General features: G+C 31.6%; 1 protein-coding gene across 2 annotated transcripts; it reads right to left on the bottom strand.

The window, feature by feature from the left end:
* Positions 1–554: 554 nt before the first annotated feature.
* Positions 555–20,335, bottom strand: LOC130648718 (small G protein signaling modulator 3-like). 2 transcript variants are annotated; one of them, XM_057454792.1, is made up of 32 exons: positions 20,204–20,335; positions 18,095–18,186; positions 13,883–14,106; positions 13,096–13,159; positions 12,768–12,895; positions 12,515–12,592; positions 11,870–11,929; positions 11,731–11,787; positions 11,287–11,421; positions 10,625–10,741; positions 9,831–9,909; positions 9,660–9,721; positions 9,485–9,568; positions 8,505–8,600; positions 8,197–8,319; positions 7,547–7,655; positions 7,333–7,383; positions 7,176–7,246; positions 6,928–6,995; positions 6,475–6,562; positions 6,334–6,388; positions 5,414–5,463; positions 5,044–5,102; positions 4,088–4,178; positions 3,484–3,554; positions 3,294–3,342; positions 2,984–3,040; positions 2,644–2,672; positions 2,476–2,538; positions 2,270–2,329; positions 1,914–1,974; positions 556–1,665 (listed from the first exon to the last, which is right to left on the bottom strand). In XM_057454792.1, the coding sequence occupies exons 2-32, from the start codon at positions 18,177–18,179 to the stop codon at positions 1,594–1,596; spliced, it is 2,496 nt and encodes an 831-aa protein (XP_057310775.1). In that variant the 5' UTR covers positions 18,180–18,186; positions 20,204–20,335; the 3' UTR covers positions 556–1,593. The 2 variants fall into 2 exon arrangements, with proteins under 2 accessions (XP_057310774.1, XP_057310775.1); XM_057454791.1 differs by lacking the exons at positions 18,095–18,186; positions 20,204–20,335 and adding an exon at positions 15,324–15,469 and having other exon boundaries at positions 555–1,665.
* Positions 20,336–21,055: the final 720 nt, after the last annotated feature.

The raw sequence follows: 21,055 nt of genomic DNA, 5'->3' as shown, positions 1-21,055 counted from the left end.
TTTAATTACACATTTACATTATCACCAAGAGAATTACATTCAATTAAAGTCCCTTTTGTTATGTTGTGTTTAGTATCTAAGATACTGTTTGTTAATGGACGAGTTCGAGTTACAAATATGAACGATAGGAACGATAAAAATCATGCTCAAATCAATCAATAAAATATTAAGACATATTACGTACAAAAAAATATCAGTGTACTGCAGTTTGATTGGACCAATCGCAATCTCTTCTCAATTCTTTTCCAACGTGAGAAGAACCTTCTGTCGTAGCATTTTTCTAATGTAAAGTTAATAATAAGGTTCGGCCGTAATTTATATTAACTATGTCAACTTAAAACTGTCCATTGTAATAAACAAAAGCTCCTTTTATCCACCCTTGTTAACGGGGATTTTTAATATGAAAGCTAAAATAAATCTTTCCTTATACCATATATCGTCAAGTATCACAGCACTAGCATCTTCTCTATTCTGCAAATGCGGTATAATCAAATAACACAAAGACCGGGATAGATATTGCAGGTTACTGTATTCTGTGTTTATTAAGTTCATCTTAAAGGAAAAAAACTTTAGTTTGCATCTCGTGTTATTGCATACAAAAGTTTATACAAATCTAATTTACTTACAAAAATTAAGTTTTTCGCAAAATAACTAATAACATGCATCTGTTCTGTGATCTGAATATAAGGCACGGACAATCAGGCTTCATTGATTTGGCGCGAATGTCGTAACATACGGCAAACGAAAATAAAAAATATGCAATGATATTTTAGATTTTAGTTTGAATTTTCGAAGGTAAATTTCCACTCAAAAATGGAACGGGTTGAAACCGAACAAGAATAATACTTTAATTTGATTGGATATTTTTGTGGAAATTCAAATATGCTATTTACGATTTATTACTCCGAAGCAAGCGCATTGTTTTCTCAATAATTTCACAATTTAGTAAAAATCAAAATAAGGGTCTCCGAGAAAAATTCATCACCATAAATGCTTATATACAGAAAAGTATAAATAAACCCAATATTTACAAAAATAAATAATATTGTCGAAATCCGAAAAAAAAAATATAAAATAAAAAATAAAAATGCTGTTTTAAATTTTCGCAATAATATGATGAAAACGTAAAATTTGAATCTGGACGTCAATTTCTGAAGTCTTAAAAAATCGCGTTAAATTGTTATTGATTATCGAGACAATATTTAAAAAGAAATTGAATTATCGAGGTAAAAAATAATTGAGTGCGTGTATATACAAAATAAATAAACCAAACCACAACAATTTATGAAATTACCCAGAAGATTTTACATATATTTTAATTTGTTTGCAAATAATTGAATTTGTGTTTTTCTATTAGGTCTTGTGGTTTTTATAAGCTGTACGAAGAGATGCACACGGAGGTGTGTTCGCACCAGTACTGTGAGTAAGACGATAGGTGACGTGAAATTGTTGTATTGATTCCTTGATATCGTGTGGTACGTGAAGGCCACGAACTGGTAAAACGCTTATTCTTGTACTTCCTGCAAGAAACTTCGTGGGAGATAACACGTACGGGGGCGTCGATACGAAGAATCTGTTCTGAGATATGATAAATTAGATGTCCCAACTAAATAAGTGGTGTTTCACTAACATGTCTTGTACATCTTCTTTCATGTTCGAAGCATTCTAAAAAATAAACAAAACGATAAAAAATAATACGCAAGTACCGATATCACCAATACCACAGTATACATACACAAATTCGAAGTTAAAATAGATAGAAAAATATGTTCGAATAGACGAATGTTTGAATTTACCAGCACTAAACAAAGAGTTTCGCAAAGCAAGGGATCAAGAAACTGGTTCGAAATATATGTTCGAATTATAGCATTCGAATGTGCATTGCACTGTTAATAATTTAAAACACAACTAACCATTTCAGCTTTTTTGATTTCGTAATTAATCGATAAATTGAATGAAAATTGTACCAACACGCTACAAAAAAACCATCAAGAACTAATGTCATAAAATGTTGTCAAGTGACAACACAAAAATCTAGTGTACATGGATAACATAAAATACATAAAAATGCTGAGATTCTGGGTTGGACATACCGTTTTTATTACATAACATATGTTCAGGTACTGTGTGCTGGTACACAGTGCCCCAAAAAGTCGCTAAATTCAAGGCCAAAAAATCACGTACTCTGGATAAAACATGAGAATGCAAAGTATCCAAGTAAATAGATACATTGTGACGTCATAATAAAAACGCAGCAGTTAGCACTTACCGTAACTCACATTTGATTTGGATCCAACCAGGACTGCGCATGTAAGAAAACGGATAGTACCTAAGAAAAGATGGAGAGTCATAAAACTGTCTTCATCTCAGAGGCATTATATACTTCATATACTGATTCATAAATGTTCAGGTATTTCTCGAAATGCATGAAATGTGCACTAACATATTAAAGTTATTTTGATAAAGAAAGCTTACCATCGGCTTAAAACATCATGGCAAGAACAAATTAACTCAAACCATAGATGAAGTGCTTGTTCACTGCAAAAACAAAACAAAAATGTCATTTATCTACATGACAAACAAACAAACAAACAAACTAACAAACAAACAATACAAATAAAAAATAAAATTTATAAATCTTACTTTAATCCATAACAAATCAGCGATCGAAGCTAGAGGAAACAAATTAAATTTGAATTTCATCAAACTAATCAAAATGACAAAAAAAATAATAATAAAAATAACAACAACAAAAACAAAAAGCAACACTATATTTTGTGTTCTGTCTATTTTTTTCAAGTTTTTGCTTACAGCAATGTGTAATCATTAAAAATTTGCCAAACTTAAACAGAGAAAAAAGTAGAAAGTAGAAAGTATGAAGTAGAAAGTTTTTCGTGTTAGAACTTAAGTTGATGATTAATTATTGCTATTAAAAATATACGGTTAATTCTTTGTGAACAATAAGTTATTGTCGACAACTTACTTTAACATCCATATCGGCTTTGATTTCATCATGACTTGTATTAATTGCTTGCACGGCCTACAAGTGGATACATAAAAATATCATTCAACCAACGCATAATATTTTCCATAGTTCATAGTAAGCAAAACAAGAAATAAACAAAAAACGAAAACAAAACGAAAACAACACAACACAGGACAGCACAATAACCGAAAAACAAAACAAAACAACAAAAACAACAACAAAAACAAAATCAACAACAAATCAACAAAAACTTTACAAAACAAACAGTTTTGATACTTTATAAAATACATATGTGACACAATCTTACCCGGTATAAGAGTTCCTCCGGTGCTAAAACTTTACCATCTTCATCAAGTCTAAAGAAATAAAAAAGGTGATGGAAGTTGGTTAAAATGGAAAATATCTAAAGAGGTCCAGTGAAACAGTAACTAAATGAAAAAAAAAACTCCAGCCAATCTTTATAATTATAATTCAATTGTTCGTGTAAAATAACTCACTTGTAGGTTTTGCACAGTACCAATCTTGAATACACAGACTGGAAATCTTTCAACACTGTTTGCTTGCTGACCTGTTCATATAAAACATCTAAACCTTTAGCCCTTCTCAAAATGTGAGTTCACGAAATGCGGAAGATTGGTTAAAGTAAATTAAAAATGTCGTGTGTGTAAAAAACAACATATTTTGACATCCATTATATTTCTAACAGCACGTTGCTAATATCTCTCATTGTTTCCTGAAATTTTGGCAATATTTTTCGAGTGCACGAAATGTCAATTTTGATATGCTGACTTCATTCTTATTTGACGCTCATTTTTAGATATCAGAAAATTGACGGAACGGTATTATTGGTGAAACACAACAGACGTCTAAAAAAAGCAAAATAGGTTAATCCTTGGTCATATTTTTTTCGTGTGCTTTTCGCGGATCGCAAATTTCACGTGCATTAAATTTCGAAGAAAGAATGAGACCCATCCACCCCGCATAGAAAACTTTGTTAAATTCTTAAAATGATAAATGAAAAATTTAAGATGAATGTCTTAATTTTTGGTCTTATGGCATATGAATAATACAATGAATGTTTGATCTCATAAACCTTCATACCTCTTCAATGCACATCCAAGGGTGCAGATGACCGTGTAAAGTTGAATGTTTTAAACCATGCTCCAGAACGCGACGCAAAGCGTGATACAGCCTGAAGAAGAGACATCATTAATATTCTAGATTATAAGTCATTCATTTATTACATTAATGTCATTAATTTTCGCGACCAGAGATTTTCGTTAATCGTGCCATTCGCTAAACTTTATAGAAATCGCTCGAATATGTTTTCACGAATAGATCGAGTTCAGACCCTTTGCTGTAATTTTTTCTCGCGAAAATGAACTTTTTGTAATAAGGGGAAGCCAGGAAATGTTTTTAAAAATGATTTCCAATATTAAACGGATATCGACCAGTTTTGATGTTGAACTGTGATATACTAAGCCGGAGGTCAAAAGTAGAGATCGAGTTTGTGATTTTAATACTTCTGGAATACAAAATCGTTCGATTTTAAACTTTTGTAAGTTCACAAAACAAATTCGAATCATTGTTTACAACGTATTTTCTTGTAAGCTATGGAAATATGTTTTTTATTTGTTTACGTTTTGGTACCATTTTAATAATCACTTCCCAAGCCGCTTAGCACGACTCCTTAAAGCACTGTTAAAATAAGCTGTAAGCCAATCAAATCATCGCATTTTTGCATACTAACCGCTCTTTTGTATCAGTCTAAATAAGTCAGTAATAAATGAAAATTACTAAATACTTCATATTCAGTTTTAGGTAAAAAATATATTTTATCAGAATAATGTCACAAATCGATTACTAAAACATTTCGTAAATTATTGCGAATAAAATGAAGATTCGCGCAATTCACGCAAAATTTTGGCAATTAAGTACTCTAAGACCGCAAGAACGGGTTATTGTAACCTTTAATCTTAAGACACACAGACTTTAGCTCCAAACGTTTGGGGTAACGACAGGGTAACTGCACCACTTAAATAATTGAATTGACTCACTTTCCTCTCACTAGATCATTGACAGCTTCTGAAACAGTATCATCTCCAGCAGAAGCATACTTAAAACAAAAACATGACATAAATAGCATAAAGAGAATAATAATATAAGATTTAAAAGGAAGCAAAAGACACCTATAAATATGTTTATTACTGTTAATCTTCCATTCTAGGCGAGTACTAATAGGAATCAATTGGTGGTGGGGTTTACTTGTGTTGAACCAATCTTGCTGGTAAAATCATTGTGTTTAGAATAGTGGTATATATTGTGTTGTGTATAAATCAATTGGGTTTATTTGGTGTTGCGTTATTAGGCGAACTGTGAAGATAACCTACAGGTTAGTCATACACATATTGCGAGTGTAACAATTACCTCCTTACTACGCTCATCCAAAACTTCAACAAATTTAGCAGGAAACCAGCCTATGAAAGAGTTGTATGTCAGTTGCTTGTGTATATGACTTCGTATGGACAATTTTTTTTATATAGTTTTTATATATCTTTTTTGCCTGATTTAAAGTTATGAGAGTACTAAGAATAAATAAGCAAGGTTAAGCAAGATTCTTCCAAGCAAATTCAAACGCCATCTTGCACAAGGACTCTCGCATGAGGCGGCAAAAGTCAAAGTAAGTTTTGACGTCATTACGCTGCACAACGGCAAAATGATCAAAATTTGTACATGTCAACAAAGGCGCTAAAATTTTAAGTTCTAACGTTGAATCTAAAATTAAGTTGCTGGAAGCACAAAGGTATGGCGACTGCAAAGCCGTATAGCTCAACTTGTTGATACTTGATAGCTCCGTCCTTTCATATAAGTAACGCACCCCTGAGCAATAACGTCAAAATCAGATTAAATCGGAAAAATTTTTAAATGAAAAACCATTTCAATATTGCGGAGAAGTAACTAAGCCAGCAAAACTTTTAAATTTAATTTTGGGGTTTACGTATCGTAAATTCAATTTTTATTTGCGTCTCTTTAATAATAGCCGTATTCCGTCGGTCTGTTCGTGCGTCTAAAGCGACTCCTGTTACGGAAACACGAAATGCGGTATATAAAGGACTGGCGACCCCGTGGATTTTTTCACGGGTTAACGGCTAGTATTATTATATTATTACAATATTTGCGAAATATATAAATAAGGTTTCTTCTACAATAGTAACAAGTTTTTGGTCAACCTATTAAGGAGTGGGAGGTAAACTTTAATATAATAACAACAGACCCTTGTTTTAAATTACACTGGGAATAATTTCTCTCTAAAATGATTTGTATGCGAAATGTGTGGACACCCTTACCCCTTAGTCCGTTGAGTTCTCCTATCCAGCAATGCTCATCCTTTTGAGAAATGATCTACAATAAACAGTATGCATGCACAAAAACAGTTTTATGATGATTTTCTCGATTTAATTTAGTAAGTGTGATCCTGGTCAACTTACAGTAATCAGATCATTTTTACGAAAGCCGAGCTCGTCATCTTCGTGTCTTTCAAAATCAATCAATGCCTTTGCTCTTCGCTGTTTGGTTCTAAAAATGTACATAACTTTACCAAACTTATCCACCAAGACTTTAAAATTGAAAACCTTAACTTTTTTGCTTATTTCGTTTCATACTACCCTGTTGCGAAAATTGCACATTTGATGCGAACTGGATTTTACAGTACGCCAGAAAAATGTATGGCGATATATGTCTACAACATTGACAGTTGAGCTTTACTCGAAGAAGATTCGAACTTTTCGTTACTCAAAATAAATTATTAAACTTATATAGAAATTCAAATTTAAGGAAAGCATTTAGTTACAAGCCTTTATAAAATAAATGTGTCTAGATTTAGGTAAGACATCTAGAAGTTACTGCTGGTTGCACGAGTTTTTTTAGGAAAAATATCCCACCTTGCAATGTTAACATAATTTTCGTAATCAACTGTATGAGAATCGGCAGAATAGTCTGGGATCAAATCCTAAATAAGCGTAACAATTTATAGTACTGGGTAAGCAAGGCTAAAAAAGCGAGGTAAGACTAATAAAGCAAGGACAGAAAAAATAAAAACAGCATAACAAACAAATGGCAGAAAGAATGGAAGATGCTTAAAAGCAAACAAACAAGGAATTGAAAAATAATAAAAATAAGAAGTACATACTGCTTTTGTTCCTTTATAATTAAAATGTCTTGCTAGAAGTAAAATCGATTCTCTCAAGTCGGAAACGATTTCTACAAAAGAAGACAAAGAACCAAGTCACAACCAAGTATTTGCATGACAAAAAGTTCACATAAAACATGAGGTGGATATTTTCTACCTGTTTGAAGAACGTTTTTTGCTTTCATCGTTACAGCATGGTTGCGTTTTTCTGAAAAAATAAAAATAAATAAATAAATAATACAGTGTTTGGAGAAATACTCAAGTTTTTTTAAATATTTTTATTTTGAAGCTTTATGATCTGTTATATAACAAACACCTGTCTCGCTTACTTTAAAAACAATTTAGACAATAAAACAATTTGTCTCACTTACTACGAGATGTTCCACACAGCAGCATATTGTTTTCATACAACGATGAACCAATCTCATACGCAAGATGTAACCAGGACTTTTTCAATGGCAAATGTGTACGTCTTTGAATCTGCAAAAAAATAAAACAGCTTTTTACATTAAAGTAACATTTTGTTAAAAAGAGAGAACGGTGTCTTTATTTGTTAAAACTTGTTAAAAGACTGTCAAATATTTTATATTATTAGGTGTACTCTGCCTGTACATGCGCAAAGCAAAGTCGTGTTACGGCAGGCATAAAATACTTTAGTATGAAATAGCAAACGCAACATATTATCGATTTTGCTGTAACACTTCGCTGAGAAATCACTACTTTATGTTAGAGATGCATGAAATAACGAAATATCCACGCCAATAGAAGTCGTGGATTTTTACACGAGTTCAAGACTAGGTTTTTCCAATATTAGTAATAGCCGTATTCTAACTGTCTGTCCAAAGAAAAATGCTGTGTTACAGAAACACGAAATGCGATATATAAAGGATGGGCGAATTTTCAGTGGATCAACAACTAGTATATAATAATAGCCATATTCCGTCCGTCTGTGCACATGGCGCGGCTGTTGACTAGTATACAATAATTTTGCTAACTTTTAATAAAGAAAATAGAAACATACAGGTGTTGGAATGTTATTATTTTCTTGTTGATTGCTTGCTTCAGCCAGCAAGTATGCAAAGTGCTTCTTCCGATGCGTGTCGAGTATAACATTTGTCAGTGAAGCAGAAGCCTTGTTAGCATTCTAAAAGCAAATGGTGACATGAGGTGATGTAAAATAAATAGTTTCAACATTTTCAAAGTTGTAAATAATGGAGGATTTTTTCATAAGAATACACACCACATTGCACACAGTTCTAACAAACAATGTACAGGTTGCTAAGGTGTTATCTCGAACATAAAAACCAGAGACACATAAAAAGTGCAAACCTTTAGCAACTCCGAAAAGTCAGATATTTCACCAGGTAAATCAGATAAAAGGTTGAATATCTGAGCCGAGTTTTCCATGGTCAATAGAGATTTTTCCTAGCAAAGTAAAAAAAAGTCCGACAAAATGCAAACAAGACTAAATTACGTAAAATATGGTCTAATTCTCAACAAAGGTAAAATAACAACCAACATATAGCCAAATAATCACGAATTACTTGTCTTCTAAAACTAGCCTTCAGAATCATTATTCTCCATTATTTTAATCCTTCATATTTATGAATGTTTATTGATATGAGTTGTTTGTGGGTATTTTAAATTGCTACTGACTGTAGTTTTTGTCAGATTAATATAATAACGAAATGAATTCCCTAAATGTTACTTAGATTACCTTAAGTAATAAACACAGATTACAAATGAAGTCTGTTTTAACCAAAGCTGTAAAGTTTAGTAACCTTGAAGATCACATAAAGGAAAGGCTTCAATCACACTCTCCAGAAAGGGTTATACAATCTATACTCAACAGCTTACTATTAGACCGTTGGTTTGTATAAATGCAGAAGTAGTAAAAATGTGTCCAGGTCTATGAATAAAGGGAGATCTATTTCTCTTTCTCATCCAAAGACGTGTCCAATTCTGAGGAATGAGAAACTAGATGAGCCATTAATTGCTCCCCCCAAAAAACGTTTGCCTGACTGGGCAATATCAATTCATTTCACATGGAACTCAATGTTACCTTTCTTATTATCAGCAGTAATAAAAAAAACAAAATATTGGGAAAAAAATAATAAATAAAATACATAAATAAGATTTTGTAATAAAACATACGTTCAGGTTGCTCGTCCAGTCTAAATTATTATTGTAACCCTGGGAGAGCGATTTATTTCAAGGGTGTTATTTCTTTTATTGATAGGCTTCCGTGTGAAATTATTTTAAATATATGGTCATACCCACCCGAAGAAATCAATTGATGAATTCCATACCTTGTACTTTATCATGCCTAGTGTTAACTTAAATAATGCGATTGATCCTTCATAGAAGAATATATCCCAAGCGCGCAACAAAACCTAAAACCAAAATTACAAGAACGTTAAAGAAACATTTCATTAAATGTAACAAAAAAAAACTAATTTTCAAATAGTACTAATCAAGAAATACCTGGTGCTGCAATACACTTGCCATTGCAGTAAGGAACCAATGTAAAGTTATCAATGAAAGTTCTGAAATGATAACGATTGATAGGTACTTTTATAGTTCTTACTGGTTGGTGCTCTCAGACTTAATGTTTCATTAAAAGGTTCCCTTTTTGGACTTTAGAAATTGTTTTACCTATATCGTGTTCTTTCATCATCTCATCAACAGATGGAATATAATTTGCAATCAGTTGACGCAAGACACGCTGATCAACCTGTAAAGAAAATACATGTCGTTTTAATTTCCATACAACAGACATCACCAAACCAGTAATAATTTTCACAATATTATATTTTGTTAGATTAACTAAAAAGTAGCAGGAACTCTATTCCAGCTTTCAAAAAGTTATTTATTTAGCGTTTTATTTACAACTTGTCCAGAATTTTGAAAAAGTGTCCTAAATACACAACTTTTTTCAATTAGTATGCTAATTAACAAAAAAATCAAGGTAAAAATAAAGTTTACGAGCTCTGACATTGTTATGTTTTTTATACATAACTTAAAAATATCTTAAAAAGGTGTATAAAGTCTTTTTTTCAATGCACTTTTCCTGTACCTTTTGTTTCTCTAGTCATGCTGCAACAGACAACTGGTAACAGAAATTATCTTCAACAAGAATATTTCCATATCTTTTTCATAGGTATATAATTTACACAATTTACAAGAGATGTAAGTTATCAGAAATGGGAGCTTTTATAGTGCAGTACTATCCGTAATTCATTGTATATTTCTAAACCATACAGGATCTTTATTGTTATCACTGTTCCTATAAACCTTACGTCACTTTTTAGGCCTAATAAGCAAAAGTTACCGACAAAACTTAGTATTAAAGAAGGGATTTGAAAAATGAAAATGCAAGAGATAAATGTAAAACCCTGATGACGTTCCCTGCTACTTTTTCTAATTAAACAACCAAGAACAATACTGACCTGCACACCAATAAGTGTCACTGAATAATATGAAGTTGGAAGAAGATCCTCAATTATAGAAACCATCATCCAAAAAGTAGTCTCTTCTTCAAGAAACAGAAGTAAAGAAGCTGCTATCTAAATTAAGAAGTAAAACTTTGAAAAAAAAATTTAAGATTAGGAAAGACCTTTTATTGTACGGAAAGAGAAGACACTAAAAATGGAAATGTACAGAAATTATTATATAATTTTTAAATTGTAAATATCGAATCTTTAAGCCTGGTTCTCACTGAACACATTTTTTGTGGTGTGTGACTATGGTGTTAAGGCTAACACCCCAAATATTTTAATGCTCGAAAGTTGAGGTGGCTTCAAGGGCAAAACATATTGCCTTAGCACATGATAACTCTTAACTAATTTCTTAACTCTCTGGTGCTTAAGAAAGAATATTTTCTTCATTCTTAACAACGTCTTTTAAATTTTAGACATTCATTCAAGCATTCAGATTTATGGTGTAAACAACATTGCAAGTTTTCTTACCAACATTTGAAACAAGCTTAACACTACTGTTTTAGAGAGTTTTAAAACTAGAAAATTTTAAGGGTTGTGAAAACAAGATGTGAGGAAATAAGTGTTAAACATAATATTTAACACCCATACAGTTTCATCGTGAATTTACTTACCATTCCCATTCCTTGACAGTAACCAATATCTGGATACAACCAAGCAATTCCCTGTAGTATTCTTTGAAGTTTCTTTACACCAATGCTGTCCATGTTTTGAAAACACGCATTACTTGGCATTGTTCGACATAAGTCCTAAAGGGTTAGGTAATAAAATGTTATTTATTACAGACCTAATCACTTTATAAGGTAGTTTAGTGTTAAAAATTCTCTAAATTTTACCAAAAAATAAAATTAAAAAAGTTTGAAGATGGGATTTGTATAGCAATTCCGTGCAGTAATTTCTTTGTTTTCAAAGAAAAGAAATTCTAAAAAATGCTTCCACTTCTGTGACACTATTTGCCAATTTAAAGTTACATACATTAAATTTCTTATATTTATGTATGATGCGAAATGTAAGATATTAAACTAACAAAAATAATCAAGATTGGAAAAACATTAAACCTTTTCAATTTGACTTGATATTAAAGTGTTGTCACATTGTGACTTCTTTGTGATTTTCTAAAAAAAATAAATAAACACAATGGTTATGTTGCATAATAGTAAGTAAGCATTGATTAAATATTTGCCATTAAATACCTACCTTGTAAGACATATCAGCTTCTCTTTTCTTACGAAAAGCACCTGCAAGCCTTGGCCATAACTGAAAATTAAAGTGGAGTACGTTAAATAAAATAAAAAAAAAATCGAGGAAAGATTGCACAGTTTTTGAGATCTGATGTAAATGGCAATTTTCTTTGAGGTGATCTGTATGATAAGACACTAATGATGTTAAGGATTTGGATAAGAAATGTACAATCTGCTTGCAAAAATGTGATCACTGCAATGAAGTAAGTAAACTTCCAGTAGTGATCTTGGGGAGCTGTAGACCAGGCTAATAGAAAAATGTAATAATTTCCACTGTTAGCTTCACCATTAAGATAAGGTAAAGAGAAAGCAATGGAGATATTTGTTTCGCAATTTTAAAATTTCTTTTGTAACTTGATTCATAAAAACAGAATTTAGGTTTTGTAAATTGTGAAATGCTATATGCTAATTCGAGCCCTGTTTGCTGCAATAGAAAAATCAAAAAAATGTCATCCCTGTTTTTTGTTCTCTATGCAAACACTGATAAAAATAATGAATAAAATCTGGATTTTCGAAACTTTTTTGACAAGACAGAATTTAACCAAACTGAAATCACATCTCAGATTACGAGTTTGTTATTACTGTACAAAAACTAACATACATATACACGCATGCTGTGTGGTATTCCTGCATATATTAGCTCGGTTAATTTATCTGTCCTTTCCAGACAATCTGACACCTACAGAAATGAATTACAAATATACAGTCGGCTAGACAAAAAAAACAGGAAGTTTTTAAGTTTATTAAGCATTTATGAAAATCGAGTTCAGAAAATACGAGAACGTTTGTTTCCAAATTGGAAGAAATAAAATTAAAAACAAAAATAGAAAAACAGAAAAAGCAAGTTTACTTACCACATCCCATGTCAGATCACCAACAAATTTCTTTTGAGTTGATTCTATGTAGGCAACCCATTTTAATTTCAATGAAGGATCTTCTGACGTTGCATAAGAACATGGATCTGGGTCTTCAGTATCCCCACCTGCATAATAATTTGTAATGCTATCTTGAATGATGGTAGATAAAAAATAAAGAAAACAGACGAAAAAATTTTACAATGCTGTCTTAAATGTTACTTCATTTTAAGCATTGCTGCGTGCTGCATTGTTGATTATTTCATTCTAGTTTACAACAAAATCTAAAAAATGTTTAATGAGTTAAAAAAAATAATTCAATGCTTACTTCTGTCTATTCTAAATCCGAACTCATCATAATCACATTCAGGATGTACACCTGAATCCTCTGTCTAAAACAAGTAAAAATTAAAGTTATAGTCTGAAGTTATATGAATTACATGGTTGGTTCCCACAATTTACAGAATCAAAAGGGAGGAGATTTGGGAACATTCGATAAGAATTTTTAGGCTTTTTGAGATGATAATGGTACTTCTACATAAACGTTTGAAATGTGGCCAGGAAAAAATCCATGGGTTCAGTTTTACTTGAGAAATATTTCCAAAATATTTCCAAAATAAATGGAAAATATTTTTGATAAAATCTTAAAAGTAAATGTAAAAATATGAAATTTGAAATTTAAAACATGTGATAATCCACATTGTTTTTTGTAAAAAGAATATTGAGGAGATTTGATTATTATTACTTATTAGTTATTAAAATGGTATGTCCAAAAGCAGTAATCAAACTGTGAATACCTCTTAAGAATCAATTTAAAACAATTTTTTAGAGTAACACGATATGTCAACAAACATAACTTTTTATGGAAAGTAATAATTATTTAGTAATTACAAATGTGTTGCTCTTATACTCAATTTTTTTTAGGCACAAGTTTATTGGTGTATCACAATTGTGTGATTCATAAATAACTCATATATAAATCAATAATAGTAAGTTTTAGATATAATTTAAGCCTAACTAAGGGTGCGATTCTGCATGTTATAGTAAGGAATTAATGTTATAGTTTGTTTTTCCTAATGAAAGTTAGTTAGAGACTTATCAGAAACAAAACTAACCTGTTGGATTTGTCCTAGAATGTCCTGTGGCCACATGCTTGATATTAACGCTGAGAATGGTCCTCCAGGTACAGGAGCATGTTGAGATTGATGTGAAACAGGTGAGGAAGGAGACGGTGTACCTAATTCACTGCCAACAAAAACACTAGTTGGTGGACCCCAATCAGTTCCATTGTTTTCATCTTCTGATTCATCATCTGAGGAATCCCCTGCAACCATTGGTGCTGAAAGACAAAAGATGTAAAATGTAAAAAAAATTGAATGAAAAAACAGATGTTATAGGTCGTGGTATAGTAAATAATTATTTTTTTGTTAACTTTTTTTTAAGGAACATTTTACTTGTAAAACTACTCTTTCCAATGAAGTAATTTTTATTCCAAAATATTTCCTGAAAATTAAAGGATTTAGTGTTACAAAATACTCCACTTCATATGTTTTTGTTCTAACGATGAAATATTTCTGTGCACCAAATGAGTTCTGACTCACATTTACTTAAAAAAATCTGACCTTCAGCATTGAGAACTTTCGTTTTACGCAATATTTGTGTGAGATAGCGAGACAAAAAGCACTGAAAAAAGATTGAAATATATAATATAGCATTTCGTCCTTGTTTTATTATTATAAATTTCTCTTTTTATTGTGAAAATGTTTTTGAAATTGTCAAATTACAGTGAGAACATTCAAAACTTCAAGAAAAAAAGGAAAATAAACAACGGAAATTTAAATCAGAGAAACAAAATGCGCTAAAAGTATTGGGATCTTGGTATGATCAAAAAAAATTATCACGAGAACAAGAGATCCGAGGTAATTTTGAAAGAAAAACAACACTTCTGCCAGTCAAAGGAAAATTGCAAGTTATGAATTCTGCTTGTCTGACAAAAAAGAAAAATCAGCAAGTGAAATTGAGGTTATAGATCAACATCTTCCATGTTTTTTCCAACTTTAATTGCCTTTTTTTTTATATTCTATTATAAAAAGCATTCTTGCAAAACAAAAATGAGACTTGAATGGATCATTTTCTTGATTATTACATTTCATGCTTTCGAACATCTATAATCCACATTTCACCCTCAATCTCCTGACGTGAGAATAAAAATCATCATATCAGAAACAAATGCCTACACAATATGTGGTGTTTCTAAATTATCTACAGCATATGTAGTAGCAATTTTTAATTTCTTAAAAAAGAAACATTATTTTCTCTCCTGGACCTAGCAATGATGACAGCCCTAAAATATATATTATTAAATGATTCGATATATACCAATTTAACACAGTCTGATAGTAAATGTATTATTATTATTATTATTATTATTATTATTACTATTATTATTTATAATATAGTTATTACTTCCTATTCTTTATTACTGAGAAAATACGCTTTCAATGTATGGTGATCTATTTAAACATGGTTTTACAAACACATAAGAATATAAACTACCTTTAACTAACACATCAACTTTTTGATAGAGCAAGGAATTCATAATGGTGGTTCTTGCTGTCATTTGAAATGAAATAAAAGATACTAGCCACACACTCATAAGGATGCATTTGATTTACTTAAACAATATCTGAAACATTATTTTCCAATGAAGTATAAAAACAATAGAATAGTAATATGTACACATGCAAGACAGGTGGTTAAACAAAGATGGTAGTAAAACAGTTACTATGGCTACCAAAAAACCAAGGAAAAGCATTTTTACACAACTTTTTGTTTGCTCCTATTTTATACATAAATATCTAAAATTGTTACTTTGTAATCATACTTTGTAATAAAAATTGTGATTCAAACTTTCAAAAACGAGAACACACTAAAACTAACAAGTTTGATGAAAAAAAAAAATCTTCCCACAATGTTTATAGGGTATGCATTTATTTACTTGCTGTATCAATTTTATGGAATTAATATTTTAAGTAGTTAACCCATGGAAAATACACTGGTTATTCGTCCTTTAAATTACACATTGTTTAGTGTTCCCTTTCGTAAATTATCAGACTGAATACAAGTATTATACAATGTAGAGGTTACACGTTTTTTTGTATACAACAAAGAAAGAAAATAATCTAAAAGTTTCTTTACCCTATGGTGCAATTTTAGTTCAAAAAGTTTGTTATAGGTTTCTTAATAAGCAAAGTAATTTTTATCAAAATGGATATGTATATAGCCATGTACTGTCAAATGGTTCTGTCCACAGTGCAGGCATTTTTAGCAAGTGTCTTTATCACAGCTACGGGTCAACCCATGCTATGTGAGGGAAATTGGGTAGGCAATGCCAGTGTATACCTAATGTATTACATTCAAAACACAGGACCACATCGATAACAGTGGCTATATCCAGTAAAAATATGCGCAATAATCTATATAATAATACGCCAGTTCCGTGTGTCTGTAACAGGCAAAGTGGATATGTTTATTTTCCTTTGATCTTACGGAAATTTTCATTGAAGTAACTGAAAAATGCATGTCTAATATGTTAAATTTTCTGACATACGGCGCGACATCAATAACACCACTTTAACGTCAATATCCTATACAAAACTAATGAAGCCATTACAATGCACTTACGACTTTGAGGCCAAAAATCAAAAGTGCATGATCGTATACAATATACATTTTCGTGAACAGCATTTTAAGCGCTACACAATAGAGGTAACGTGAAAACAAGGTTCTAAATTTTTTTTATGGATGGGTTTCAGACGTTATCAAAATTCAAATGACGTTTCTTTTTCCATTTTTATCCTGCCTCAATGGATTTTTGCACGGGCTTTATCAACTAGTAATAATAATAATTAAGAACTTCCAGACCACAGGGTGGGAGAGGATTAGCAAAAATGGAGACCAAAGCGAACAACAAAGGATTTAGTTGTCTATTTATGGAGCTGTTATTTTGTTATATATTTAAATTAAAAGAACATTGAAAGGAGAATTTTTCTGCTTTTAATGAGAAGCTGTTACTAAGAAAAATAAAGTATCACAAGTTGTGTCCTTTTGGACATGGGGAGGGGTGTTAAGAAAAAAGAGGACAGTTGTGGACAGTGGGGGAAAGAGGGGGTGTGTTGACAAATCAAAAAAAATTGGGTGGATGTCCTTTATGTGCGGACAACCTTTATGGGCGGGCCCTAAACTAGTTTCTTATAGGAATGAATGCAGCATCTACTGGTAGCAATGACATATATACCTTAAGAGAATTAATCTTGCAAAATTTAGTGGTACTTTGTGCATAATAAATATATAAAGTGATTGTTGAAAACTAATTTTCCTGAAACTTTTAGGAAAGCCAAAATTTGAGTATTTAGGGTTTTATTCATATTCATGTTTTGCTACCGTAAGAACTGTTTTAATATATTTTCTTTTCTACATACAACTTTCAGTCTTTACGTTTTGAAAGAAATATTGCACACATGCACAAAAATCGGAAAACCCTCACAAAGATAACAACTTGCAAAAGAGAAAGAAATTTAAAGATGTTAGCAGCACATATGCAAAATTTTGTCAGAGAAATTTGTTAAACTGTTACATCAATTGTTAAGAGCTTTAAACTTTGATCAAAATAACAAGGATCAAATACTTTCAACAAATGATAAGGAGATATAAGGGCTAAAAAATATTGTTGACGTCCGCACAAACACACCAATGACTTGGTTTATATGCTGTCATTGTGTATAGCTTGAAATCAAAAAAAATAAATAGGATTTTAGAACAAAACTAAATTTTGTAAGGATGTTCCTGCTTATTTTAGAGCCAAATATGGTGACTTTAAACCCTTGCGTGATATACGTGATTACTTTATATGTCAATATGCAACATTTATGCTTACTTTATCCATTGCATGTTAAAAAAAAAGTTATAAGATTACTGTTCATGGGTGAAACAGTTAAAACTTAGCCAATATATTTTTTATACTATTTTATTTCTTTGATCTTTTTATGTTATAATAATTAGCGAGTTCACACAAGCTAATTTGAACAAACTTTTTTTTAACATGCTAAAATGGCTCATATATTTAACAATAGGGTAAAAATAACAACGTAAGTTCTGACCCTACCGAAAGGTTGTTTGAAGGTGTTAACTATTGCGAACATGTAAATTACGTTCAAGCAGTACTGTAATTGCACCATACATCATGCTGAGATGCATGGATATATTTTGTCTTTCTTTTAACAATGCATCAATAAACCGTAGACTGCTGTACATTTTATTGCACCTACCTAATGTTTTAATGTCTCCATAACCAGTTGGTGTGCTATCCCACAAAAGTTCTTTGACAACATGTAATGCATTTGACAGAGACATATTTACCCTAAAAAAAAGTAAATACTTGAGAAAAGTCTCTTGCTAAGAAACTCCAAAAAGGGTGAGACCAGCGAGATGTTCAGCTTTGTAATTATATTGTACAACATTTTAAGGGAAACAACGCTCATTTTCAAGTAAACGTAATGTCAAATGTTTCAGTATTATATATACATACTTCATTATAATACCCATGTACATGTGACTTTCCAAAGAAGCCTCTACTTTTAGTTATTTTTTTAGGTCAAGAAACTGAATAAAGTAATAAAATGTAATCTCCTGTTTTGTCAATTTAAAATCGCTGTTATTTATAAATTTAATGTAACAACTGCAACGCTATTTATATTAGAGAAAAAAGACATTTCAAAGTTTCAATGAGTGAGCATATTGGATGCACTTACAGGTAAGCTCATTAACACTTCCAACACAAGTATACTATCCCATGCAGTAGCAGATCATTATTTGACATTATGTTTACTTGAAAATGAGTGTTGTTTTACTTGAAAATTAGTGTTGTTTCACTCAAGCCATTGTAAAATCTACATTATATTACCCGTATTCGTCTGTCCGTCTGTCACGCAAAATGGTACCAAAAGTAGCAAGACGCACACTATCATCATTATTGGCTTAACGTCCGTTTTTCATGCTAGCATGGGTTGGACAGGGCATATTAATGACGGTTTAAAAGGAACGGGCAAACCCATGGATTTTCCATGAGCCATCAAGTAGTGTAAATAGAAAATCTAACATAGATGTTTTAACTTATATTGGTTTTTAGACACGTGTAAGTTACTAAATTCTTTATTACAATACACCTTTACGATAATTCAGGAAAACTAATACTCCATTGCAGCGTATTTAGCAATCAGAGGAGATAAACATGAGTAGGTAACAGAGTTTATTAAGGAGAAAACATGTTTTTTTGTGATAACTTTTCTTGCCGTGTTTTGTTTTTAATGAAAAGTTTACATAAGTTGTATCTTATTATTATTATTAACGTTTCCTGAAAATTTGAAAGAAATTGATACAACGGAAGTTAAAAAACTGGAGAAAACACGCTTTCGTCTCTAACAAACTCTCATAAGAACACAATTTTTACCTCCTTTTTTCCGATATAGTAAAACGATGGAGAGTCGTGGGAACGCATGTACAATTAAATTATCGTAAAGGTGTATTTTAATACAAAAGAAATTGTTCTATTGGCATCTAAAAATAGTCAATGGTAATGATGTAACAAAATTTTGATTGCTAAAACCCATTTAAAATTGTCCAAAAATAATTAAAAAGGAACTGAAGGAAATTCAGTATGTTTTTAGTTTTACCTTCATTTTTTAAAATTGTTTGTATGTTGCTTTATTCAGGAGAATGAATCTATTGTGAGCTGAAGATGTTACTGTGCATGTTACTAATTTATCAAATACCTGTCAGTAGATTAACAAATCAGTAGAAAAATTACATGACAATTTTACACGATTTGTCAAAAATTTGCTTTTCAGAAGCGTCTTTAAGAAAAAAAGGGTTAAATTCAACTCATACAACCACGGTCTAGCCTCTTTTACTCTATGAATCACTTTGCAAACGATTTCGCAAAAGGGTGCTACAATTATTATCTGTTATATAAAGAAGGAATACATTGCATTGTTGATCAAAGCATTTTAAAATAGGCTAATAATGAATATATCCCAGGTTAATCCCAGTTATGTGAGGGAAATGAGGGAAGATGAGACACTGTGTGTGGCTTTTAATAATGCAAAGGAATTGTCTGGTAGAGCACAGAGCTTATTTTGGAATTGTAAAGTTTAGCTAGACGCTAGACGAATATTTGTTCCAGTTAGCTAGCTAAAAACTCACAAGTCTATTGCGCAGCCATACAATGCCCGTTTCTTGGGTGTATTCATAAGAGAGTATACTAGCTATAGCTAGTATGGTTTAGCTAGTATGGTATATATGGTTGATATTAAAGAAACAAAAGCACAAACTAAAGTATTAACACGAGAAATCACAAGCAGAACTGAAAGCAGCTGTACCTAGGACAGTTCTTCCTGTCGTTTGTCTGTGGTTCCTTTGCTCGATTAGCCTACACCTTGATGAAAATATCACCACGACTCGCATCTGGTACAACAAACATTCTTATTTTTGTCTGTTTGATCTTTGGCCCTCCTCCACTGTGACAAAAAGACAGATCAGATATTGTTTAATGGTAGAATATAGAGACCACAGCCCTATTTTCCGTCCTTCGCAATAACTTCACACTGAAAACTCCAACAGAAGTGAAGAAGCTCGTCGTGATATAAGCGCTATTTGGTTCTGGAGTCCTGGTCAAAGGTTATTTTTACATATACGGCTTTTTGACCTAAACGCTCGGGAGATACCAGGGTTTGTAACTCAATAAATGCTTACGCAACGAGGATGAGAAGAAACGCCAATACAATGAACGTGTACTTGATGTTGATAACGGGTCGTTCACCCAATTGGTTTTTTTCAACAAATGGTGGAATGGGGCGAGAGTGTAAGCTATTTAACAAACGTTTATCGGAAATGGTTGCAGAGAAAAAAAGGAAAATGTACCTTGCAGTGCGACATGTCACCGCATGATGGCTTTTGCATTTTATTTTTTTTTGTTCACATTAAGTTTTAAAATACTTTTTTTTATATTTATATATACAATAGAAAAAAATAGGTGATCAGAATAACGATTAAAAATGTTTATTTCAGCATGTGGCATTGCAAAACAGTGTCGATTCGATCTAAACTTGCCGCAGTGTCGAGCAGCAAAAACCGAACCTGAGCAACGTCATTTAGCGGCTTCTATATATAGGTAGGTTTTTTTAGTGTGAATTAAGCTTCTACTTTTGATCTTGTAGTGCCGATAAATTTTT

The sequence above is a fragment of the Hydractinia symbiolongicarpus genome, chromosome 7 (genome assembly GCF_029227915.1).
Source record: "Hydractinia symbiolongicarpus strain clone_291-10 chromosome 7, HSymV2.1, whole genome shotgun sequence".
NCBI classification, from domain to species: Eukaryota; Metazoa; Cnidaria; class Hydrozoa; order Anthoathecata; family Hydractiniidae; genus Hydractinia; species Hydractinia symbiolongicarpus.
Note: the sequence above shows the minus strand (reverse complement) of the source record. Positions and strands in the feature narration are given on the sequence as shown.

Excerpts from the sequence above, each read along its gene's own strand:
- LOC130648718 (XM_057454791.1), bottom strand. The coding sequence starts at position 15,423 with ATGAGTGTGTGGCTAGTATCTTTTATTTCATTTCAAATGACAGCAAGA. Across the intron at positions 7,384-7,546 it reads GCTGTGTGGAACATCTCGTA|AAAAACGCAACCATGCTGTA; the intron begins GTAAGTGAGACA and ends TTATTTTTTCAG. Across the intron at positions 1,666-1,913 it reads AAATCAAAAAAGCTGAAATG|AATGCTTCGAACATGAAAGA; the intron begins GTTAGTTGTGTT and ends TTTATTTTTTAG.